Source organism: Sitophilus oryzae, unplaced genomic scaffold, assembly GCF_002938485.1.
Source record: "Sitophilus oryzae breed Bouriz unplaced genomic scaffold, Soryzae_2.0 scaffold_1274_pilon_pilon, whole genome shotgun sequence".
In the NCBI taxonomy this organism is placed as follows: Eukaryota; Metazoa; Arthropoda; class Insecta; order Coleoptera; family Curculionidae; genus Sitophilus; species Sitophilus oryzae.
Genome location: NW_022145920.1, coordinates 720178 through 740178, shown reverse-complemented (window position 1 = coordinate 740178; position 20001 = coordinate 720178). Strand labels below are relative to the sequence as shown.

General features: G+C 31.4%; 2 protein-coding genes across 2 annotated transcripts; one reads left to right on the top strand and one right to left on the bottom strand.

The window, feature by feature from the left end:
• Positions 1–5294: 5294 nt before the first annotated feature.
• On the top strand, positions 5295–5603 carry LOC115874299. The gene has a single exon (XM_030889406.1). The coding sequence runs from the start codon at positions 5295–5297 to the stop codon at positions 5601–5603; it is 309 nt and encodes a 102-aa protein (XP_030745266.1).
• Positions 5604–7549: 1946 nt separating this feature from the next.
• Positions 7550–9866, bottom strand: LOC115874297. Its single transcript, XM_030889405.1, has 2 exons — positions 9714–9866; positions 7550–7723 (listed from the first exon to the last, which is right to left on the bottom strand). The coding sequence occupies exons 1-2, from the start codon at positions 9864–9866 to the stop codon at positions 7550–7552; spliced, it is 327 nt and encodes a 108-aa protein (XP_030745265.1).
• Positions 9867–20001: the final 10135 nt, after the last annotated feature.

Genomic DNA, 20001 nt, shown 5'->3' with positions numbered 1-20001 from the left:
TCTGAGGATAATATTACTGTAACAAAATTGTTTTTTTTTTTATACAGAAAAGTCCACAGACTGCGAGACATAGGAAAATCAAGTCCATTTAGCGTGTGTCCAAATTTTGACAAGTTTTCAAAAATGACAGTTTTGTTTAAACTGACGTTTAATTTCGACTGACCTCTCGGCACCTCGGCGAATGATTTTTTTTTATGGAGGTACATAAAATCTAAAATTTACGGCCATGAATAAATTCAAAACTTGGAACAGTTAAGGCAGAAAATATTTAATGCCTTTGACACTGTCACCCCTGATATGTTATCCAATGTAAGGAGAGGGGATTTTATGATCGTTTGGGTTATTGTTTAATGCAAGAGGGAGACATTTTTAAAAAAATTTTGTATTTTTTTAAATTTCATTATCCTGTTTTTTTTTATCACATTTTTGTTTGCCCATTACCTACCTTGACGAACATGGGAAAACAAAGGTCCTTTTCAGTACCACAAATATTTTGATTGAGAAATTTGTTACTTTTATTTTTTTTGGATTAAAAAATACAAAAGTTGTTAATATAATACCAATTTAAAAGTGGTTTAGTAGTTTTAATACACACTATGATATAAAATTTATTATTATTATAATGTACATTATTAATTATTATTCATTTGAAATGGCATTAAGGCCCAATAGGCTTGTTCCATCATATCCTATTTGTATGTTTTTTAAACGTTTTTGGATACTACTTATTATAATAAGTGCACCATTAAAATTTCAAAACGAAATCTTTTGCCGTTTTCGAGATATGAGAGCTTAAAGTTTGTAACGGCTAGACGAGGCCACGCCCCCTCGTGACGTAGTTCCACTACACCAGACTTCGGCCGTCAATCAGTTCGTAACGGAAACACTCATTTGAATTAATGTGATTTGTCATTTTATCGTTATTTAGACTATTTTGTTGGTTTATTTTCACAAGATGCATTCGGTAGGAGAAGGGTTCAATAAAGCTGATTCGGGCAATCTCCCAGAAGCGGACATTTTTATGATAATGGATTATTTTAATAAAAATAAGGAGTTTATTAGTTCAGGAATGAAGGAAATAAAGTTACAAAGGCACCTCAGTAAACCTTTTAATTTCTATTATATTTTCCTTCTAAGATATTTTCTATTGCTTAAATACCTATATCTGTATCGGAAAGCAGTGGCGGCTCGCTAGGGTAAAAAAACAAAGGGTTATATACCCTATATGAAAGAAGGCAACCTATGCATTTTCTTAACTAACCTATATGCAGTATACTTCTATTTGTAACATTAATACAATTAATTAGCATTTTGAGGCTTTTCGGCTAATTATTGAATTAACAATTGTTTATTATTTATATTAATAATATAATTAAGTTAGAATATAAATATAATTAATATTGAATTAATACATAATAATTGTACAAGTAAATAAGAGACTTTCCTCAAATATATATTTTTGTTTCCTTTAATGACTAAAGTAAATTTTAAAGCGCTAGTACCTTAAAGTAATATTATTAGTATATCGGAGTGTGGCGAAAAACATTTTAACACGCTTGTAGAAAACTATTTTTAATTATTTTTGAAATTTTTTAAATTTTAAAAATTTTAATTTAAAAAAAACAAAAATAAATTAATTTTGATCAATTATTAATAAATATTCTCGCGAAAAATTCACGAAGTAGAAAAAATCAGTGATTTCATATACAGCTGACAAATACTGAATTGATTTTAAGATATGTGATTGACTTGGACTAGTTCGAGGTTGGTCCGCAAAAAGACCTAATACAATAAATATATAGAAAAATATTTCTACTTTAAGGTAAAAACTGATACGTAAGCTATGTACTTTTTTCTTACAGATCCGGCAGACAAAATTATGGTAATAATGCAATTGGATAATATGTGCAGTTAAAACAACAGCTATGACAAGTAGTGGCAAAAATTACACCGGAGCACAAAATTAATGCAAAAAATTATAATGTACAATGCATAATTATATCCATATATTTTTTTTTACTTTTTCTGGTGTATGAGATTTTTTTAATAAATTGAAAGATTTTTTTATGCGACGTTTCGCTCCAATATAGTGGGCTTTATCAGGCACTTTATTCTTGAAGTCGCCTTGCTAGCACCAGTCTGTATAAATTAGTGTGATGACTGTGTTTTTACCCAAGAAAAAGTAAAAAAAAAATATATGGATATTATCTAAAGGTTTAAGAAGTAAGAAACAATTAAAGCATTATTATAAATACTAGTGAAAAAAGTGTAATGGAAGCAAAGTGTAATGACTGTGCCGCATCCGAACGTGCAAGCACGCGGTAGCATTTCTTATGTGGCTGCATAAATTTGATGGTTTGAAATGCGCTCCTCTTGATTGCTCTTGATCATGCATTTTAAGATCCTTGTCTACTGTATTGGCCCCGAAATGAAAGTTTTCATTTGCCTCCTGCCTCGCGTTTTTAATATTTCCTTAATAATGGCTGCTTGTTCTCTTTTTTTCGCCAATCCTCGAGGCTTTACAGTATTTGAAGCAGAAGATCGATTTTTGGCACTCAAAATGTAAGGAATAACACCTGATTTTAATTTTATTCTTCCCGATTTCATAGTTTTTAAGTACATATATGTAATTTTCTGTCTTCTTCAACCTATATTAAAAAAAATTAGGAAACACTACTTGTAAGTATTAACTTACATTAAAGTGATCTTCACAACAAAATCTGGTGCCTCTTTCAGGGACAAAATCATGTCTTCGCATTGCATGCTGCCATGCTCGTCTTAACTTTATGTCGGACAGTAAAGAAATAAATAGTTTTTCTGGGGATTTTTTATTCGTATTTGTGCATTCTAGCACTACACAACGTTTCCTTGTCTTTTTTACACTAATATTGAATAAAAGAAAGACTTTAGTACTACACTACGTTATACTATAAATTTAAAACACACTTTCTGTAATCGGGCAAAGCAGACCTGTGCATTGTATCGAGCGCGGTCGCCAGCCGACCTGTGGTGCTATGACGTAGCGGCTGGCCACGCCCCTTTCTCGCGCAATAGATGTTTGTACGTGTTTTTGAGGTACTAAACGTACGAATAAAATTCTAATTTTTGGTAGATCTGTTATTTTTTAGTTGTACTTTCGATTGGTAAAATAAAAAAAAATTGTGGAACAAGCTCATTGCACCAATGATTTAAATTTTTCTTAAAGATAAGTAGAATATAGCTTAGAATGAGCTGTATTTATATTTACTTTAATATTCACCCTAAATGAGGGAATTTGACTGATACAAGTTTTGAATTTGAATTGTTTTTAATGATACTAACAATTTTAGTTCAATTTTTAATAAAATTTATTTAATATTAATAGAAATCCAAGAGATTTGAAACCTCTTTTAGCGATTTATAACATTCTCAAATGAATTACAGGTGCCCTTATTTTCTATGAAAGCCACACAGCTTTTTTCATAGTGGCTGCAGTTACTATAGCTATAAAAAAACTATTTTTTTAAGGTGTGAAAATTGCGACACACGCTAAATGGACTTGATTTTTCCTATGTCTCGAAGTCTGTGGACCTTTCTGTATATCTAAATAAAAACTTAACATAGAAAAATTACTTGCTATATTAAATTGATTTAAAATGTTCATATTTTTCTAGTTATTGGTATTTAGCGTATTTTATTTGACGTCTTTAAAATATTATTGTGTTAATCTTTCATCTATAACTGCACAACGTTCTAGAGCTTTTCGAAAGTTTACCAAGAAGTGTCAACAAAGTCAATAGTCGATACAACTTTAGTTCGAAATCACCACCGAATCTAATCCTTGCGGGTATTAAAATATGCATAGGATTTCTTGTAAGCGGAAGTTGGATGCGGTAGTGCAACCAACACTCGACGACATTTTGGATTTCTCTAAACTCCTTTTCAAATTTTCGCCTGGAATATATAGATTTAACTGGGTAATGGTTTTCTAAGGAAAAATATCTAGATTTAGAATACCAGAAAGCCTGTAAATCAAAGGTATGTGCAGAAAAAGATCACTCTTTATTATTTTAAAATGTTTCTTTAATTCTACATGCAATAAAATAATATATACCGGGTGCGTCTCAAAAGTGGATCAAACCTATAACTTTTTTATTTTTTCAATTTAAGAAACGAGATTTGGTATGTTAGTATACAGGGTGATTCCTGTAAGTCGGTCATGCTTTCGAGGAATGATAGGGGACGTCAAAAAAAAATCTAAAAATGGGTCGGAAATGCCTCTTACGCAAGATACAGGGTGTTGAAGTTTTTAAAAAATTAAAGATATTCTTTAATAGTTTTTTAACAGTTGAAGGTATCTAGTTACACAAGGTTTTTACTTTGAAACTAAAAGTACTGCCTACCAACTTTTTAATAACATATTTTAGTATGGGCGGCTATAAGTGCCCCCAGGCGCCAATTTTTTTGTGTACCTACCTAAGCCAATCTAATAATAAAATCCAATTTTATAGGAGCAGAAAACTATATTATTTGAGATTTGCCTCGTCGTCATTTGGAAATATGAAAAACAATAAAAAGAGGTATAAAATTTGTTTCCTGCTTTTAATTTAAATTATTTTCCAAGGGAGGAAATTTCTCCTGCGGAGTTGGAAAAGTCGGGCGAATTTATGTTTATGAATTTGCCGCGGAGAGGTGTTAGTTGTTGGACTTTTCGCGCTTCGGGGATTTCCGCCATGTTTACGATTCTGTTCCTCTTTAGTAGATTATCTTGACTAAACGGAATATATTGTTAAGATACCTTTTGAAAAATATTACGTGTACATAATTTTTCTGAGTTTACCGGATGTAAAATTAGTTTTTCATATTAATTTTAACTAGATAGAATTGATAAGACGCAGAAGAATGTAATTTAAATTATTTATATATGCCTTGACATGCCTTGACTTATTTTCTTTTAAAATAATAATGCCTTTCTATTATTATTTTTTTATTTATCCGCCGGTCCAGACTCGAACGTCCTTACCCTATTCCCCCATCAACGCCGGCACTATCGACTTAAGTACGTGTTGACAGGCAGGTTATTGAACCCATGTCGTTTTTTCAAAGAGGGGTCCCATATAAACGCGGCCAGAAGTATTTTCAATACTAAAATTGAGATATGATTAAAAATACGATTTGGGCATCTTTTACCCGGTCAGTACAAGACACTAAAAACATTAGACGATCAAATATATTTGTCCAATGCTCCTTAATTAATAAGTAGTGCTTTTAACATAATTGCCGAATGCTGGCAATTTACATCAAAAGAAAGAAGGATGGTCGAGTCAGTGAAGATGGACTTTCTCAGAAGAGCATGTCGAATATCAAGGATGCAGCACATTAGAAATGAGGAGATCAGGCAAAGAACAAGGCGAATATATACCAGCACCGACAACATCGAATCGAGACAGCTACTATGGTATGGGCACGTAAAAAGAATGGGAGGGGAAAGAAGGCCAAAAAGGGCAATGGAGTATCGTCCACAAAGCAGAAGGAAAAGAGGAAGACCTACAACTACGTGGTTAGATGGAGTAGACCAGTACATGAGAGATAGAGCTATTAACCAAGAAGAATGGTATATATAAGAATAATATTAAACGAAAATGTCAAAAGTTGACATATGATTTTCTATCAAATAAAGTAAAAAAATACCAAGGGTGCCATTTGAAAATCAAAAGTTGTAGTCATTTCCGGTGAAACAGGAAATGACCGAAAACAATTGAATACGTCAGTGAATCCTAATTTATATCATATACTAACGTACCAAATCTCGTTTTTTTTACGCCTCATTTGTATTATGAAATTAATTGTGTTTTTCCTCAAGTAAAACCGAGAAAATATGAAAAATTAAAAGGGTTCCGAGTGAAAATAATTTACTCGGATCGATTACGGCTTGTCTGCGGAGCGGTTCGATTTAACAATTAATGAAATTTCGAAGAATCTACAAAGACAGTACAATCCCATTAAAATTTTCCCTGAATATTTCATTGCGAATAGTCTAGCTGTCAAATGCATTGCGCGTTATATTCATAGCGACTCCGTTTTAAGGGCAATCGTCTCCTCCTTTTATTTCCTCCCTTCTTTTTCCCGCTTTGTTCTATTTTTGCGGTCATAATAATTGAAAAACGACGCCCATTAAATAAGTATTGTCTTGTTCGAACGTTAAATAAAAAGAAATATTTAAATCTGAATATTTTGATTGTTGTTGAACGTATACCGTGTGGTGCATTGGATCACGGGACATAACAAATCCCATGTATATTTTGAAAAGCTCAAATATTATCTCCCCAGATAATTTTATACAAAAATTGTATTTAACTTTTTTAAAGAGGCGGCGTTAAAGTTGTACTTTTGTCTAGAATTTCGTTTCATTTTGTATGGGCTTGGTGCATTCCAGATGATTTAACAAATTCCGACCGGAGCGCTTCAACGGCAGAACTCAGCAATTATATATATTCAAATTCGGGTCAGAACGTCCTACGACGTTGTCCGATGCCTAACTTCCACCCTCTGCGGTTTTCCCATTGATCTTCCGTCAGATTTTTCTCGCTCATCGACCTTCTTATTCCTTCCATCCATGTTTTCTTGGGACGTCCTCTCTTTCGTTTACCAGGTGGTATCCAATGAATTACTTGTTTTGGAATTCTTTCATTGTGCATTCTCTGAACGTGGCCGTACCATATTAATTGTTTAATATATTTCGACCTGCCATATACTAATGTCTTCATTTCTGATCTTATCCCTCCGTGAAATTCTCATTGCTCTTCTAATCGTGTCCATTTCTCTTGTCTCTAGTTTCCTTTTATTCGTTTCAGTGAGTCGCCATGTTTCACATCCATAGAGTAATAGGCTTTTAACTAGTGTCTCGTATATATTATATTTCCTGTTCTTTGTAATTTCAGTGGTCCATAGAATGCCATTTATGCATCTGATAACTCTTCGTGCCTGTATTACTCTGTTGTATATTTCTCTATCGTCCGTTCCATATCCTGTAAATATCGAACCCAGGTACCTGCTATCTTCAGATGCCCTAATTTCCATATTATTGTCCAAAATAAGATTTTCTGTATTGGCTCCAATTGGAAGGTATTTCGTTTTTTCTGTATTTGCTGTGAGACCCCATTTAGCATATTCTTCAATTATTTTCTGCACCATATATTCCATGTTATCTTTGTCGTTTGCAATTATGGCCTGGTCGTCTGCAAATTGCAAGGTGTATTAGCATATGTCATACCCATTCCGTTACATTTTCTTTTCCATAGATGTAAGGCCTTGGCAATATAACTTTTAAATAGTGTTGGGGATATACAGCAACCCTGTCGGAGCCCTTTAGTAATAGCAATTTCCTCTGAAAGGCCGTTAAAAGTTTTAATTTGGGATTTTCCTCCATGGTAAAGATTTTGTACAGCTTTTATCAGAGCTGCGTTAATTCCGGATTCGTGCAATACTTCCCATAATTTTATTATTGGCACTGTATCATATGCTTCCTAGGCTTCCTGGTTCATTGCAGATTTCTTCTCGATAATCTGTTTCAATGCAAGATATTATCTGTACATGATCTTCCGCCTCTGAAACCATTCTGCTTTTCTTCTTCGTAGCTGGAGTATTCCTCTTCAATTAAGTTCCTCAGTATCTTTTCATAGAGCCGACTCATAGTGCTGGTGACTGAAATTCCCCGGTAGTTATTGGGATCCTTCCTTGGGCCCTTTTTATATATAGAGGAGATACATGCTTTTTTCCACTGTTCAGGTACTGGATGACCATTTAAGCACTGGTTAACTATGTTTGTTAACCACATTCTAAACAGTTTTTCGCTTCCAGATTTTATGAGTTCCGCATATACTCCCTCTGGGCCACATGGTCTTCCATTCTTTAAAGACATTATAGTGGTTTTTATTTTGTTGGTATCCACGTAGATTTCCTCTCCTTCAATGTTCATTTCTGGCTGTGGCGGTTTTTGATACTCAGGTCTGTTCTCTGACATCAAGTTGGAATAATATTTCACTCATTCTTTGTTGGTTATTATTTCTATAGGGGCTCTAACTCCTGTTTTTCAGTTGTTGTTTTTATAAATCTCCATACTTCCGCATTCCTTCCTCCGCCTATATACGTATTTATTTCTTTACATTTGTCATCCCGCACTTTATTCTTTTCTTCTTTTACCATTCTCCTCACCTGATTTTTCTTGTCATTATAAGTGCGCTTGTCTAGTTCAGATTTCGAATTTAATCATTTCAAATACAGTATCTTTTTTTTCTCTACAAGTTTAGTAATTAGGGCGTTGTTGGGGGAGAGGATAAAATATAATTTGCATTATTAATTATATCCTTTTTTTAATCAACTGGCGATTAAATGTTTTATGAACATCTTCTAAAATTATAATTATGTACCTTTAAAAAATGTCGAAATAGCCCCAATTATGCTCCACTAGCAAAACCGGTGATTCAAACTATGCTGGCTACCGTAGTTAACTAGAATAATAAATTATAATGCAAGTTAGACCTTCTGAAGATCAAAATATTTACGATAGTAAATATTTTGATAAGAATATTGATCAAAATTTTTACGATAGTAAATATTTTGATAAGTAAAATATTACGATTTAGTTGTTTACGATATTCTCCGATGGTGGCAGCACCGGCGGAGAATGCATCAAACCAAGCTTATAAGAATTTAAAAGTTATTTGCAAAAATTCTGTCTTCAAATTTGTAAAGTTTTGCTGGAATTTTGCTGGAATAGTACACCCGCTGTGTTAAATATTCTCGCAGCTCAGTCTCTGGACATCCTATACCAAAAGCAAATAAGTTAACAGTTTAAAGAATAAATCAGAGATTACAGTTTGGGGTTGGAATCTTTGGTTTTATAACAGGAAAATAAAACTCTAATTCACCACAATACACCAAAAGACTTACTTCTGCACTGAACGCGCGTTTCTATAAAAGTTTAGAAATATTATCATTACTTTCAAATTTATTTTGAGTTTGTTAAACATATAAAGTGCATGATTTACTATGAATTGACAACAAAAATATTATGTATGAATAAAAAAAACGCTCATTGAAAGTCACGGCCTCAATAAAACACATTTTTGTTTGAACCGTTCGTACTGTAACGGTTCAGATTAAGTTTCTTTTATCATCTGTGGTTAGGCGTGTAGAATTCGATACGTTCCGCGTACAACGGATATCACATTTTGTAAGTCATATCTTCTTTTACCAGGCTACGAAAGCCCACTTTCACTTTAAAACGATTCGACAATCACTCGAAATTTATTTGTTTTTGTTGGGTTGTTTTAAACAGTGGCGCTACCTGAATAATCATCATCATTTTCAGCTTATTCAACCATTTCCAATCTGGTGTAGCTTACCTCATATATATATATATATATATATTAACCAGGAAGAATGGCAGGTCGAAATGCGGGATCTGGTGAACCTTACTCTCATATATATATATATATATATATATATATATATATATATATATATATATATAGATGACTCCTGAATTATATATATATATATAACCTATATATATATATATATATATATATATATATATATATATATATATATATACTTTATATATTTTATATATAAAGCGGGAGTCAGGTTCTACCGCATCCCGCATTTCGACCTGCCATTCTTCCTGGTTAATAGCTCTATCTCTCATGTACTGGTCTGCTCCATCTAACCACGTAGTTGTAGGTCTTCCTCTTTTCCTTCTGCTTTGTGGACGATACATTGCCCTTTTTGGCCATTTTTTGGCCCATACCATAGTAGCTGTCTCGATTCGATGTTGTCGGTGCTGGTATATATTCGCCTTGTTCTTTGCCTGATCTCCTCATTTCTAATGTGCTCCATCCTTGATATTCGACATGCTCTTCTCAGAAAATCCATCTCCACTGACTCGACCATCCTTCTTTTTTTTGATGTAAATTGCCAGCATTCGGCACCGTATGTTAAAATTGGCTCTACGATTGCTTTGTAAATCCTTAGCTTTGTTTGGATGGAGATGTTTTATTTAACCACAGGAGAGGGTTTAAAAGACCGATTACTTTCTTCACTTGTTGAACTCTGCTATGTATATCTTTCTTGGAGTTCCCTGCTTCAGATATAATACTTCCTAAATATTTATATTCGTTACACCTTTTAATTTCATATATGTGTAGTTCAGAATCTTCAGTTTGTTCTTCTCCTACTTTCAGGTATTCGGTTTTTGTGAGGTTGATATTGAGTCCCCATCTATCGTATTCTTCCTCAAGTTTCCTGAACATATAGTCGGCATTATCCTCACAACCTGCAATGATAACCTGGTCGTCTGCAAAAAACAAGGTCGATACACAGTGGTTGTCAATCTCTATTCCCATAAGGTAGGTGATAAACTGCATTCCTGTCTGAGTCCTTTTGATGTCAGGAAGGATTCCGATAGGAACTTCCCCTGTCTGATCATATTTTTTGGATTTTTGTACATATTCCAGATTGCATTGATATATGTTTTACTCACATTTGTCTCAACCAAGATTTCAAATAATTTCTTCAAAGGCACCGTGTCATAGGCTTTCTCTAAATCTATAAATACCAGATGCGTGTCCAAATTTCGAGCTCTCCTTTTTTCAATTATTTGTTGTAACACAAATATGTTGTCTGTACAAGAACGCCCAGCACGGAAACCACCTTGTTCTTCTATTTTTTCGAAGCTTTCTTCATATTTTTTATACATTATTATTATTACGAAGCTTCATATTTAGATACATCACTCAATATTTTTCTTTTCTTCAGCATGAAAAATATTCAATGCATTGCTATTTTCTTCCTGTTCAATTATTTTTGTCTTGACACTTCCATAATGCTTTTAGTTTCAAACCTCCGATTTATTCTTTAAACTACTGACTTATTCGGTATGGGCTTTTAGTTTTAAGAGCTGGCTACATAAAAAACCTTATTATCTTTACATGGCTAATTTTTCTTGCGAAGTATCCTCATATCTAGCCATTTAACCAAAGAAATTATAATCCAATATATTCCACTTTAGTGAAACAAAACAGAAAAAAGTAAAGCATTTAGAAATTGAAAGAAAAAAGTTGTTCCGAAATATTAAAATCCGGCAAGGTCGGATTCTCCGGAAAACTGACCCTTTCCGGAAAATCGCCGGATTATATTGAAAATTCGGTTAGCTTTTCGGTTCAACTTGCTCTCCGCTTTTCTGTTTATATTTTTCTTGCGTTTTTTTTCTCGTCCCTTCGAAATCCAGGGTATTTCGATGCGAGATTACGTTAATTTGCAGAGCATTGCGTCAAAGATTAGGGTTTTTAGGGGTGTGTCGTACCAATTTTTTATCGATTAGGACATGAAGGTATACGAGTCTTTGAAGGATAAATACAAAGAGAATTTTTGATTTTGGGTAAATTTTAAGATAAAACTACCGGATTTTCTTGTTTTTATGTCTTATTTTTCAGCTTCTATGTCAGTCTAAGAAGATACTGTATGGTCGTTAAAAAAACGGCGTTAAAGACGAAATTTATTTGCGGATTGACATTCCATGAAAATTTTTGACGAGGTCAAGCCCTCGACGTCATTTACTAAAAATTGACATAAAAATGGTCAAAATTAACACACTGAAAAAAAGGATCTCTCAGTCGAAATGAATATGACTTTGACCTAAAAGATTAGCGCTTTTCAATAGGGCCAAGAACGACGTTTCTTTGCCCAAAGCATTAACTATCTTTTCATAAGCTTTAAAAAATTACTTTAGAGAATAGAGGAATCTATCTGTCCAAAGTATTTCACTCTTGACCCAAAATGAATATGCAAAGAAATTCTTGCTACAAGAACAATAGTCTCTTTGATTCATGCAAAAATTCTTGATTGAAAAGGGACCATTTCTTGATTAAAGAGACACTTTTCTTAAACCAATAGCGAATACTATTGACTCAACTAAAATTTATTTTGATCTAAGAGAAGTCTATACATCATACACAGGCATATTACGAGGTATATTATTTTCTGATAAATTTAGGTTTTCCTGGTCTGTAGTAAGTAAAGTGATAGTATTTTCCTCGATAGTAGTTATTTCTGCTTCTTCACTCCTTTGTATTTTTTGGGGTGGTTCATCACTCTACAAATTACAAAAAAATGTTACATCACGATTAATCAAAGTAAAGCAAATAAATTATTAAAATTATAAGCTTTGGTCACATTTTGAATTTTTTAATACGACGACTTGAAATTCTAAAATTTTTGTAATTATTTGCATAAAAAAATCGATATACCTATATTCTTATTCTATCTATAGTCACGCATGCATGAAACATTAGGTAAATGTCTCTTACCTTCAAATATAACAAATAAATGCTCTAATTTCCATTTTTTCAGAAACTCCTTTAAAGAATCCATATATCCTAAAATTTGTCCATAAAAAATGACAAATGCATGTTAATAACGATCACTAATTTGTTATACGATATGCGTTTAAAAAGCAAATTATGCAAAATTCCAAGCGTCAAAACCCGTGCGTACTATGATGTGCGACCTATGAAATGCGACGTACGACTGATTGAACTGCCGCGCCGACTGATTGTATATACCGTCCTTCGTCATCGTCTTTGCGTGTCGTTATTATTTTTCATCAAAAGAGGATTTAGCTATTGGAAAAATGGCCATGTTTCTTGAGTGAAGTACTTCCTAGCGTATTTTTGTTATTATCTTAAAACAAAGTAACTTGCACTTGGTTGAATGAAAATAGATTCAAGAGAAATTTTCGAATTTTTCAAGAAAACCAGTTTTCTTGAGTTAAGAGAGTTTTTCTTCAGGCAAAATATTTTCTTTTGCGGTAATATAAATTCTCTTGCCACTATTTTTTTTAAGAACGATGACGACTTTAGTTCAAGTCTATCTTTTTTATCAGTGTAGGTATGCGAGTCTTTGAAGGATAAATACAAAGAGAATTTTTGATTTTGGGTAGATTTTAAGATAAAACCACCGGATTTTCTTGTTTTTATGTCTTATTTTTCAGCTTCTATGTCAGTCTAAGAAGATACTGTATGGTCGTTAAAAAAAACGGCGTCAAAGACGGATGGGGATTGACATTCCATGAAAATTTTTGACGAGGTCAAGCCCTAGACGTCATTTACTAAAAATTGACATAAAAATGGTCAAAATTAACACAAACCTCTAGACACACGTTTCCAAACACACATATCTATTTCCAATAAACAATTATCGAATTTAAACTAGATCCATTTAAAACTCAATTAAAAAAAACTATTTTTACTCAATCATCACCATTATTTTCAGCTTATTCAACCATTTCAAATTATGGTGTAGCCCTTATATATATATATATATATATATATATATATATATATATATATATATATAAATTTACAGGAACAAAAGCCCAAAAGATATAACGAGAAAGTATTGCCAACTGTTTATATCACTATGGATAGCTCCATGTAATTTTCTTCAATGAAGTACATAAATTATAAAAAGTCGAAGTTTATTTTTAGCGAAGTAAAGTTTAAAAAGCGCACATATATACAATCTATATTTTTAGAAGATCAAAGCCATCACCAAAATAAAAAAGAACGTTACGTATCGAAAGCTTTTATAAAAATCGACGTATATGGTTTCGCTCATTTCAAAGTTATATGGAAAACTTTAATTTAGCAATAGTTCAGCTGTAACTTCCGTAACTTTGACAAATATGAAAAAAGGAAATAAAAATTGGATACTTAATATATTGATATAAGAATATGATATACTATATATATATAAATTTACAGGAACAAAAGCCCAAAAGATATAACGAGAAAGTATTGCCAACTGTTTTAGTCACTATGGATAGCTCCATGTAATTTTCTTCAATGAAGTACATAAATTAAAAAGTCGAAGTTTATTTTTAGCGAAGTAAAGTTTAAAAAGCGCACATATATACAATCTCCGCGTTTTTAGAAGATCAAAAGCCATCACCAAAATAAAAAAAGAACGTTACGTATCGAAAGCTTTTATAAAAATCGACGTATATGGTTTCGCTCATTTCAAAGTTACTTGGAAAACTTTAATTTAGCAATAGTTCGAAAAGCTGTAACTTCCGTAACTTTGACAAATATGAAAAAGGGAAAATAAAAATTGGATACTTAATATATTGATATAAGAATATGATATACTGTAATTATACTGTTTGACATAAAAATAATTACAACAATCAGTATATGCTTAGCTGTATTAAATGGTTGACGTTAGCACCATAAATGCATATTATACACCAAAGCTATACAGATCGATTTACTAAACATCTAGCCAAAGCTGTTACAAATCTATTGATCGACAAAAGGTTGCTCAACCAAAAATACCAAGAAAATATGACTTAGGATGAATATTGAAGATGGGTAGCCTTTGCTATACGTGCTCTTATAAAATAAAAAGAAACATCGAGTATCTCCGTACAGTTTGTAAAAAAAACATTTTTCTACACTGCTCAGGAAAAATATGTTTAAATTGCTGCTTTTCTATGTTTAACACGTATTTTTTTTTAAATAATGTTTGATTGCCAGTTCAGAATTGTTTCTATTATGTGTATAAATTTTTAACTAACTCAGGTAAACTCATAAAAGTACAGAGAGATTGTGACAAAAACTTTCCTTTTATTGAAAATTTAAGTCAAAATATCGCGAACGGCTACTCTTATATCGGAGGCGGTGGAAACAAGCTTTTGCTTCTGCACTTGACTAAAAATATGATACCCACCTATACCTTACACTGCATACCAAAGAGCGCCACTTATTTCAAAAGATGCTGATACTTTTACAAAGGATAGTACAAACTGAAATAAGAAATTTTTTACAAGTGTATTAATTGAATGGAAACTAAAATTAATATAGCCATTAATTATTTTGAGAAACTGGATCAACCAATGAAACAATTCAAATACCCAAAAAAATTACATTTATTTCTTTTGTGAAATTATTCGGTACCTATTCGGCACAGCAGTTATATACATTAATATACAAGAATTATATTTAAGAAACTCTATCTTAAAACTTGTTTAAAATCAAATTATACCTTTTCAAATAGTATTCAAACAATTATAATATAAAAGGAATGCTTTTAGAGACGGTCTTGGTTATATTCGAATAATAAATATTTAAATTTGACTTGACTTATTACGAAGATTCATGAACCTTTTTGTTTATATATAGTTAAGGGGAAAAAGATTAAAATCTGTACCCAAGATTGCCCTTACAGGTCAAAGATCGTAATGATATAAAAGGTTAACATAAATAGATGTTAAATCCGAATAATCAATCAATATAACATGGTTATTTTAATAATCAAATACAAGTAAAATTTAAGCAATGCTGAAGGCAAATACTTAAAGAGTTAAAAAATATAAAATGTAACAGAACGTTAAATTTTATAAATTAAGGGTTAAAGTAATGCTGAAGGCAAGTACTTAACCGGTTAAATGTAAAATGTTAAGAGTAGTTAATTTCTTAACACACTAATGATTATTTAAAATCAGATTAATAAAATTTCTGTTTACTATAAAAAATATACTGGCCTTGTATACCAAATTATACTAAAAAAGGATCTTAATAATAAAAAAATATCACAGCATCCAATTTTTCCTCAGAGGGGTGCAGGGCTGAAATCTAACAGAACAGGCTGCTACTGATTAACTCGATGATTGAAAAACTCGAAGAAAAATGGTAGAAAAATTTGGCGAAAAACTTCTAGACACAAGTGTAGAAAAACGTCTAGAAATACTTGCAGAAAAATCCAAAGAAAAACGTTGAGAAAAACTAAAAAGAAATGCACGGTATAAGTTAACCTTACATTAAAAAAAAACTTGAAAAATTTACGAAGGTATTAATTTACCTCATTGCGAAGGCACACAATCAATAATTTAACAGTTCTTCTCAAATAAGGGCTGGACACTTCTCATCAAAAAACGGGAATCTAAAAGAAAGGCATGTGAAGTTTTTTTTCTACCGAATGGAATGTCAAAGAAAATCTTACCAAAACTATAGATCCTTTAAAACCTAAGCAATTAAAATCTATATGGGACCTTCAACCATCTATAGGATAACAAAATCACAATATTTTTCCCATATTGTGAAAAATACCAGCCAAATAAATTTAATTCACAAAATGGCGCAGTGACCTCGGCAACGGCCAAATCCGAGGTGACGATTTTGACGTTTCCCGTTTTGTCGATACACCAGGGTACGATCCAATATTTTCGATAGAGTGCGTTCCGAAATTTAAGTGTTGTAGTAATGTAAAAAGAATATCGATACAATAATAAAATACCGTCTATAATAAAACAAAGTAGCATTTGGAGAATGAAAATGCTACAAGATACAAAAATATTAGTAGTGGGAACTATCGAATGAATACTATCGAAACATTCGATAGTTGCAATTCATTCGAATAATTCGATAGTTAGTAAGAATACATTCGTTGAAAACTATTCGAATAAAAATTATCGAATAGATCCGTCATCTGCCTTGAAATATTGTATTCTAGTATTTCGGCAGCAAAAACCATTCATTTATAAAATTCATTCATTTATGAAATTGATTTATTCGTCAGGATCGATTATAATAAAATATTAACTGAATTTTAGTTGTCGCCCGGCGACGTAGGTTTTTTTCCGAGAAACCCGACAGCGGTCGGTGGCAATGCTATGAAAGAAGCCGGCATCTTTGATTTTTTGCGGAGTCAGATATAGATAAGGACACATTATTTTTTTTATTGAGGTGCTAGTATTTACACAGAAAATACATTATGAAGGGCGCTGTTGCCATATTTTGGCATTAGTTGATATTAGCAAAGAATATTATTGTTTGGCTTTAGTTAGTTAGGGATAGTATGTCTATATATTCTGCATTTTTTTTTATTAATATTCTGTTGTTACACTGCAATAATACTTGTTATTTTGGATGTAAGAACATGAAAGTGATTTTTAATGTTTTTAAGCAAAGACTGGTTTAATAAATAATAATAACAGTAATAATTTGTTATACCTATTAACAACAAAATTTAAAATGATTTAATATCAATATTTTTTTAAGTAGTAGCAAAATATAAACAACAAATTAGATGTCAAAATTATTTATATTAGATCCTATTTAAAAATAATATAGTCTTTAAATTTTTTGGCAACGTTGGTTTGTTAAATAATAATAATTACAGAACTAATTTGTTATATTAACAACAAATTTTAAAATCATGAAATATAAACATTTATTAATTTTCTAAGCATGCAGTGTAATGGAACGAAAATATAAATAAAAAATTAGAAATCAAAATTATTTATATTAGGTGCTTTATATCTCTATTTAAAAATTATATTAATTAATTATATTACTTTTACTGGCATTTACTTTAAAAAATAAATGAAATATTTCTTCGCAAAAAACTACATGTAAGAGAATTAGCATAAACAAAATACAAACATCGTTAACATTTTTTTTAATTGGCACGTGTAAAATTTTCATTTTAATTTTCTCACCCCATAGTTTGAGTTCGATAACCATTTATTTAACCACATTACTTAAATATAATTATTAAGTTCCAACTAATTCATAGGTATTATTAAAACATCTAAAATACAAATATGTATTTTTAAAATTAATTGTAAGTTCATCTCATCTCTCTTAAAAATTGCTACTTCCCAAAATTTCCCATTAAAAAATAGACCATATACCATATAAAATTAAATAATTGAAAGATCGGACTACGGAAAACCACACAAATTATCGAAAAAATTTTGACCACCTGCACATGCACACAATCGTCAATAAATAAAATTAAAAAATAACTACTATTTTAGTATTTTAACTATTTTAATAAACGCAAAAATAGCACAGTATTTATACGGCGAAGTTATAAAAATTTGGAAGAACCAATAATGCACTGACGCATACAAAAATCAAACGAATACTAAATTTCATTTATCAAAAGCATTCGATAGTCGTGGCTCAACGATAACCATTTAGTCGCACGGCGAGGTTGTCACATATGCTTTAGTTTACAAATGAATGAATGATTTTATTCGAATAAAACCATTTGATAGTTGAAATCATTCATTCATTAACCATTCGATAGTCTAATTCATTCGATAGTTCCCATCGCTAAAAAATATGTATATTTTTTTATTAAATTATGTAATTTAATATAGGGGTCTACGAGACCACTCTGTAGCGATTAAAGGAAAATTATTCAGTGTATCAATTAAGGGGCTAATCTAGTAAATTTCTAAAGGTACCATAACACTGTTTTTTATATTTTAAATATCACAGTACTATAAACCAAACATGTGTATTTCTCGTAAATCTGACATTAAACGTACCAATCTAAAGTTATTACTGTTTAAATAAAAGAAGACCATGACTTTTCGAATCATATAGGGGTATTGCATTTTATATTACCTACTATACCGTGTTTACTTAAGTTATTACTAACACACCCACAGAGCAACGAAGACTTGGCTAAGAACAATCGATTAAACAATTTTAGTTCAAATACCTTTGGGTTAATCTCTCCAGGTTGGAGTAAAAGTAAATGAACTTTGAAACCGACATATTTACTTTTATTATGTGTTCTTTGTGTATTTTGAAAACTTATTATACTTCGACATTTTAAGGAATTATAATTTTGATGTTATTACTATATTTATGTAGCTTATTTAGATTTTTAATGAATCTATATCTCTTTGTCTGACTGATTTATAGAACTTCAGTAAAAATATGAGTACTGGGTGTCGCAGTATTCCGTGGACATAGACCCATACAGCACATCAAATCACATTTACGATGTGTTTACATTATTAGATGTAGACACAGGTACTACGGTAATAGACACATTCCCCGATGTAAATATGATACGTTTACACATTGTAGTTCAACACGTATGCACAAAGGTTAAACGTCCGCCTCACAATGTAGCCACAGTATAGCATTTACGTATACACAAAGTAAGGGATACACAGTGTGCCGTAGGATACACAGTGCTTGTGTATTACGTTTAAACTCTGTTTACACATTGCAGTTGTGACTACTGCGTGTATACGTATGTATTTTGCTTCCTATATATACATCTTGTGCTAGATAAAACTACTTCTTATGAACGAATTTAGGAAATAATACAAGTTTTGATGCCTAACTTTTCGTTCTTTTTAAGAAATATTTATTCAATGATACCAATTATATCTTTTTAGAACGAAAATTAGGAAGGCAAAACTTTGTATTTTCCAAAAGTATCTCGATCGTACGTTCAAGAGAAGTAGCCTTAAAATTGTTCCATTTTTATTTTGTATTAAATGTACCATTTTTTTTCATAAAATGGATTAAGTGGTTAAAAATAAAATTCTTATATTTCTTTAGTATGTTTAATAAAATTAGGCCAAATTCTATTGAAATATTTCGGTTGCAAAAAAGGGTAATTAGAATATTATGTGGTGTTGGCTATCGAGATACATGTAAGCCCCACTTTATTAGACTGAATATACTTACACTGCCTGCTATGTATATATTAAACTAACTTTTGGAAGTACATAAAACTAAATCTTATCTGACAGTTAACTCTGACTGTCATAATTATGGAACAAGATCTGCCAATCTAATATGAACCAATTTCTATATGCTGGATAAATCAGCTAGAAACTCTCTACGCATTGATTTATACAACCGTCTTCCAATGGAATTAAAAACTCTATGTTTTAATAAATTTAAATATCAGCTTAAGACATTTTTAGGGAAATCTGGAATTTATAGCGTGGATGAGTTTATAGAGCAGGTAGGTGGGAACTTAGATTTAATTTGATTTATTTGTACAAAAATTCTTAAATTGTTGTTTGTCTTGTATGTATTTAATGTAACACACTTTGCCTCCGTGTATTATTTTTTTTCTAATTTTTAGTATTTTTATGAATTCTTAACTGTTTGTTATTTATTCTGACCTGCTACAATTATA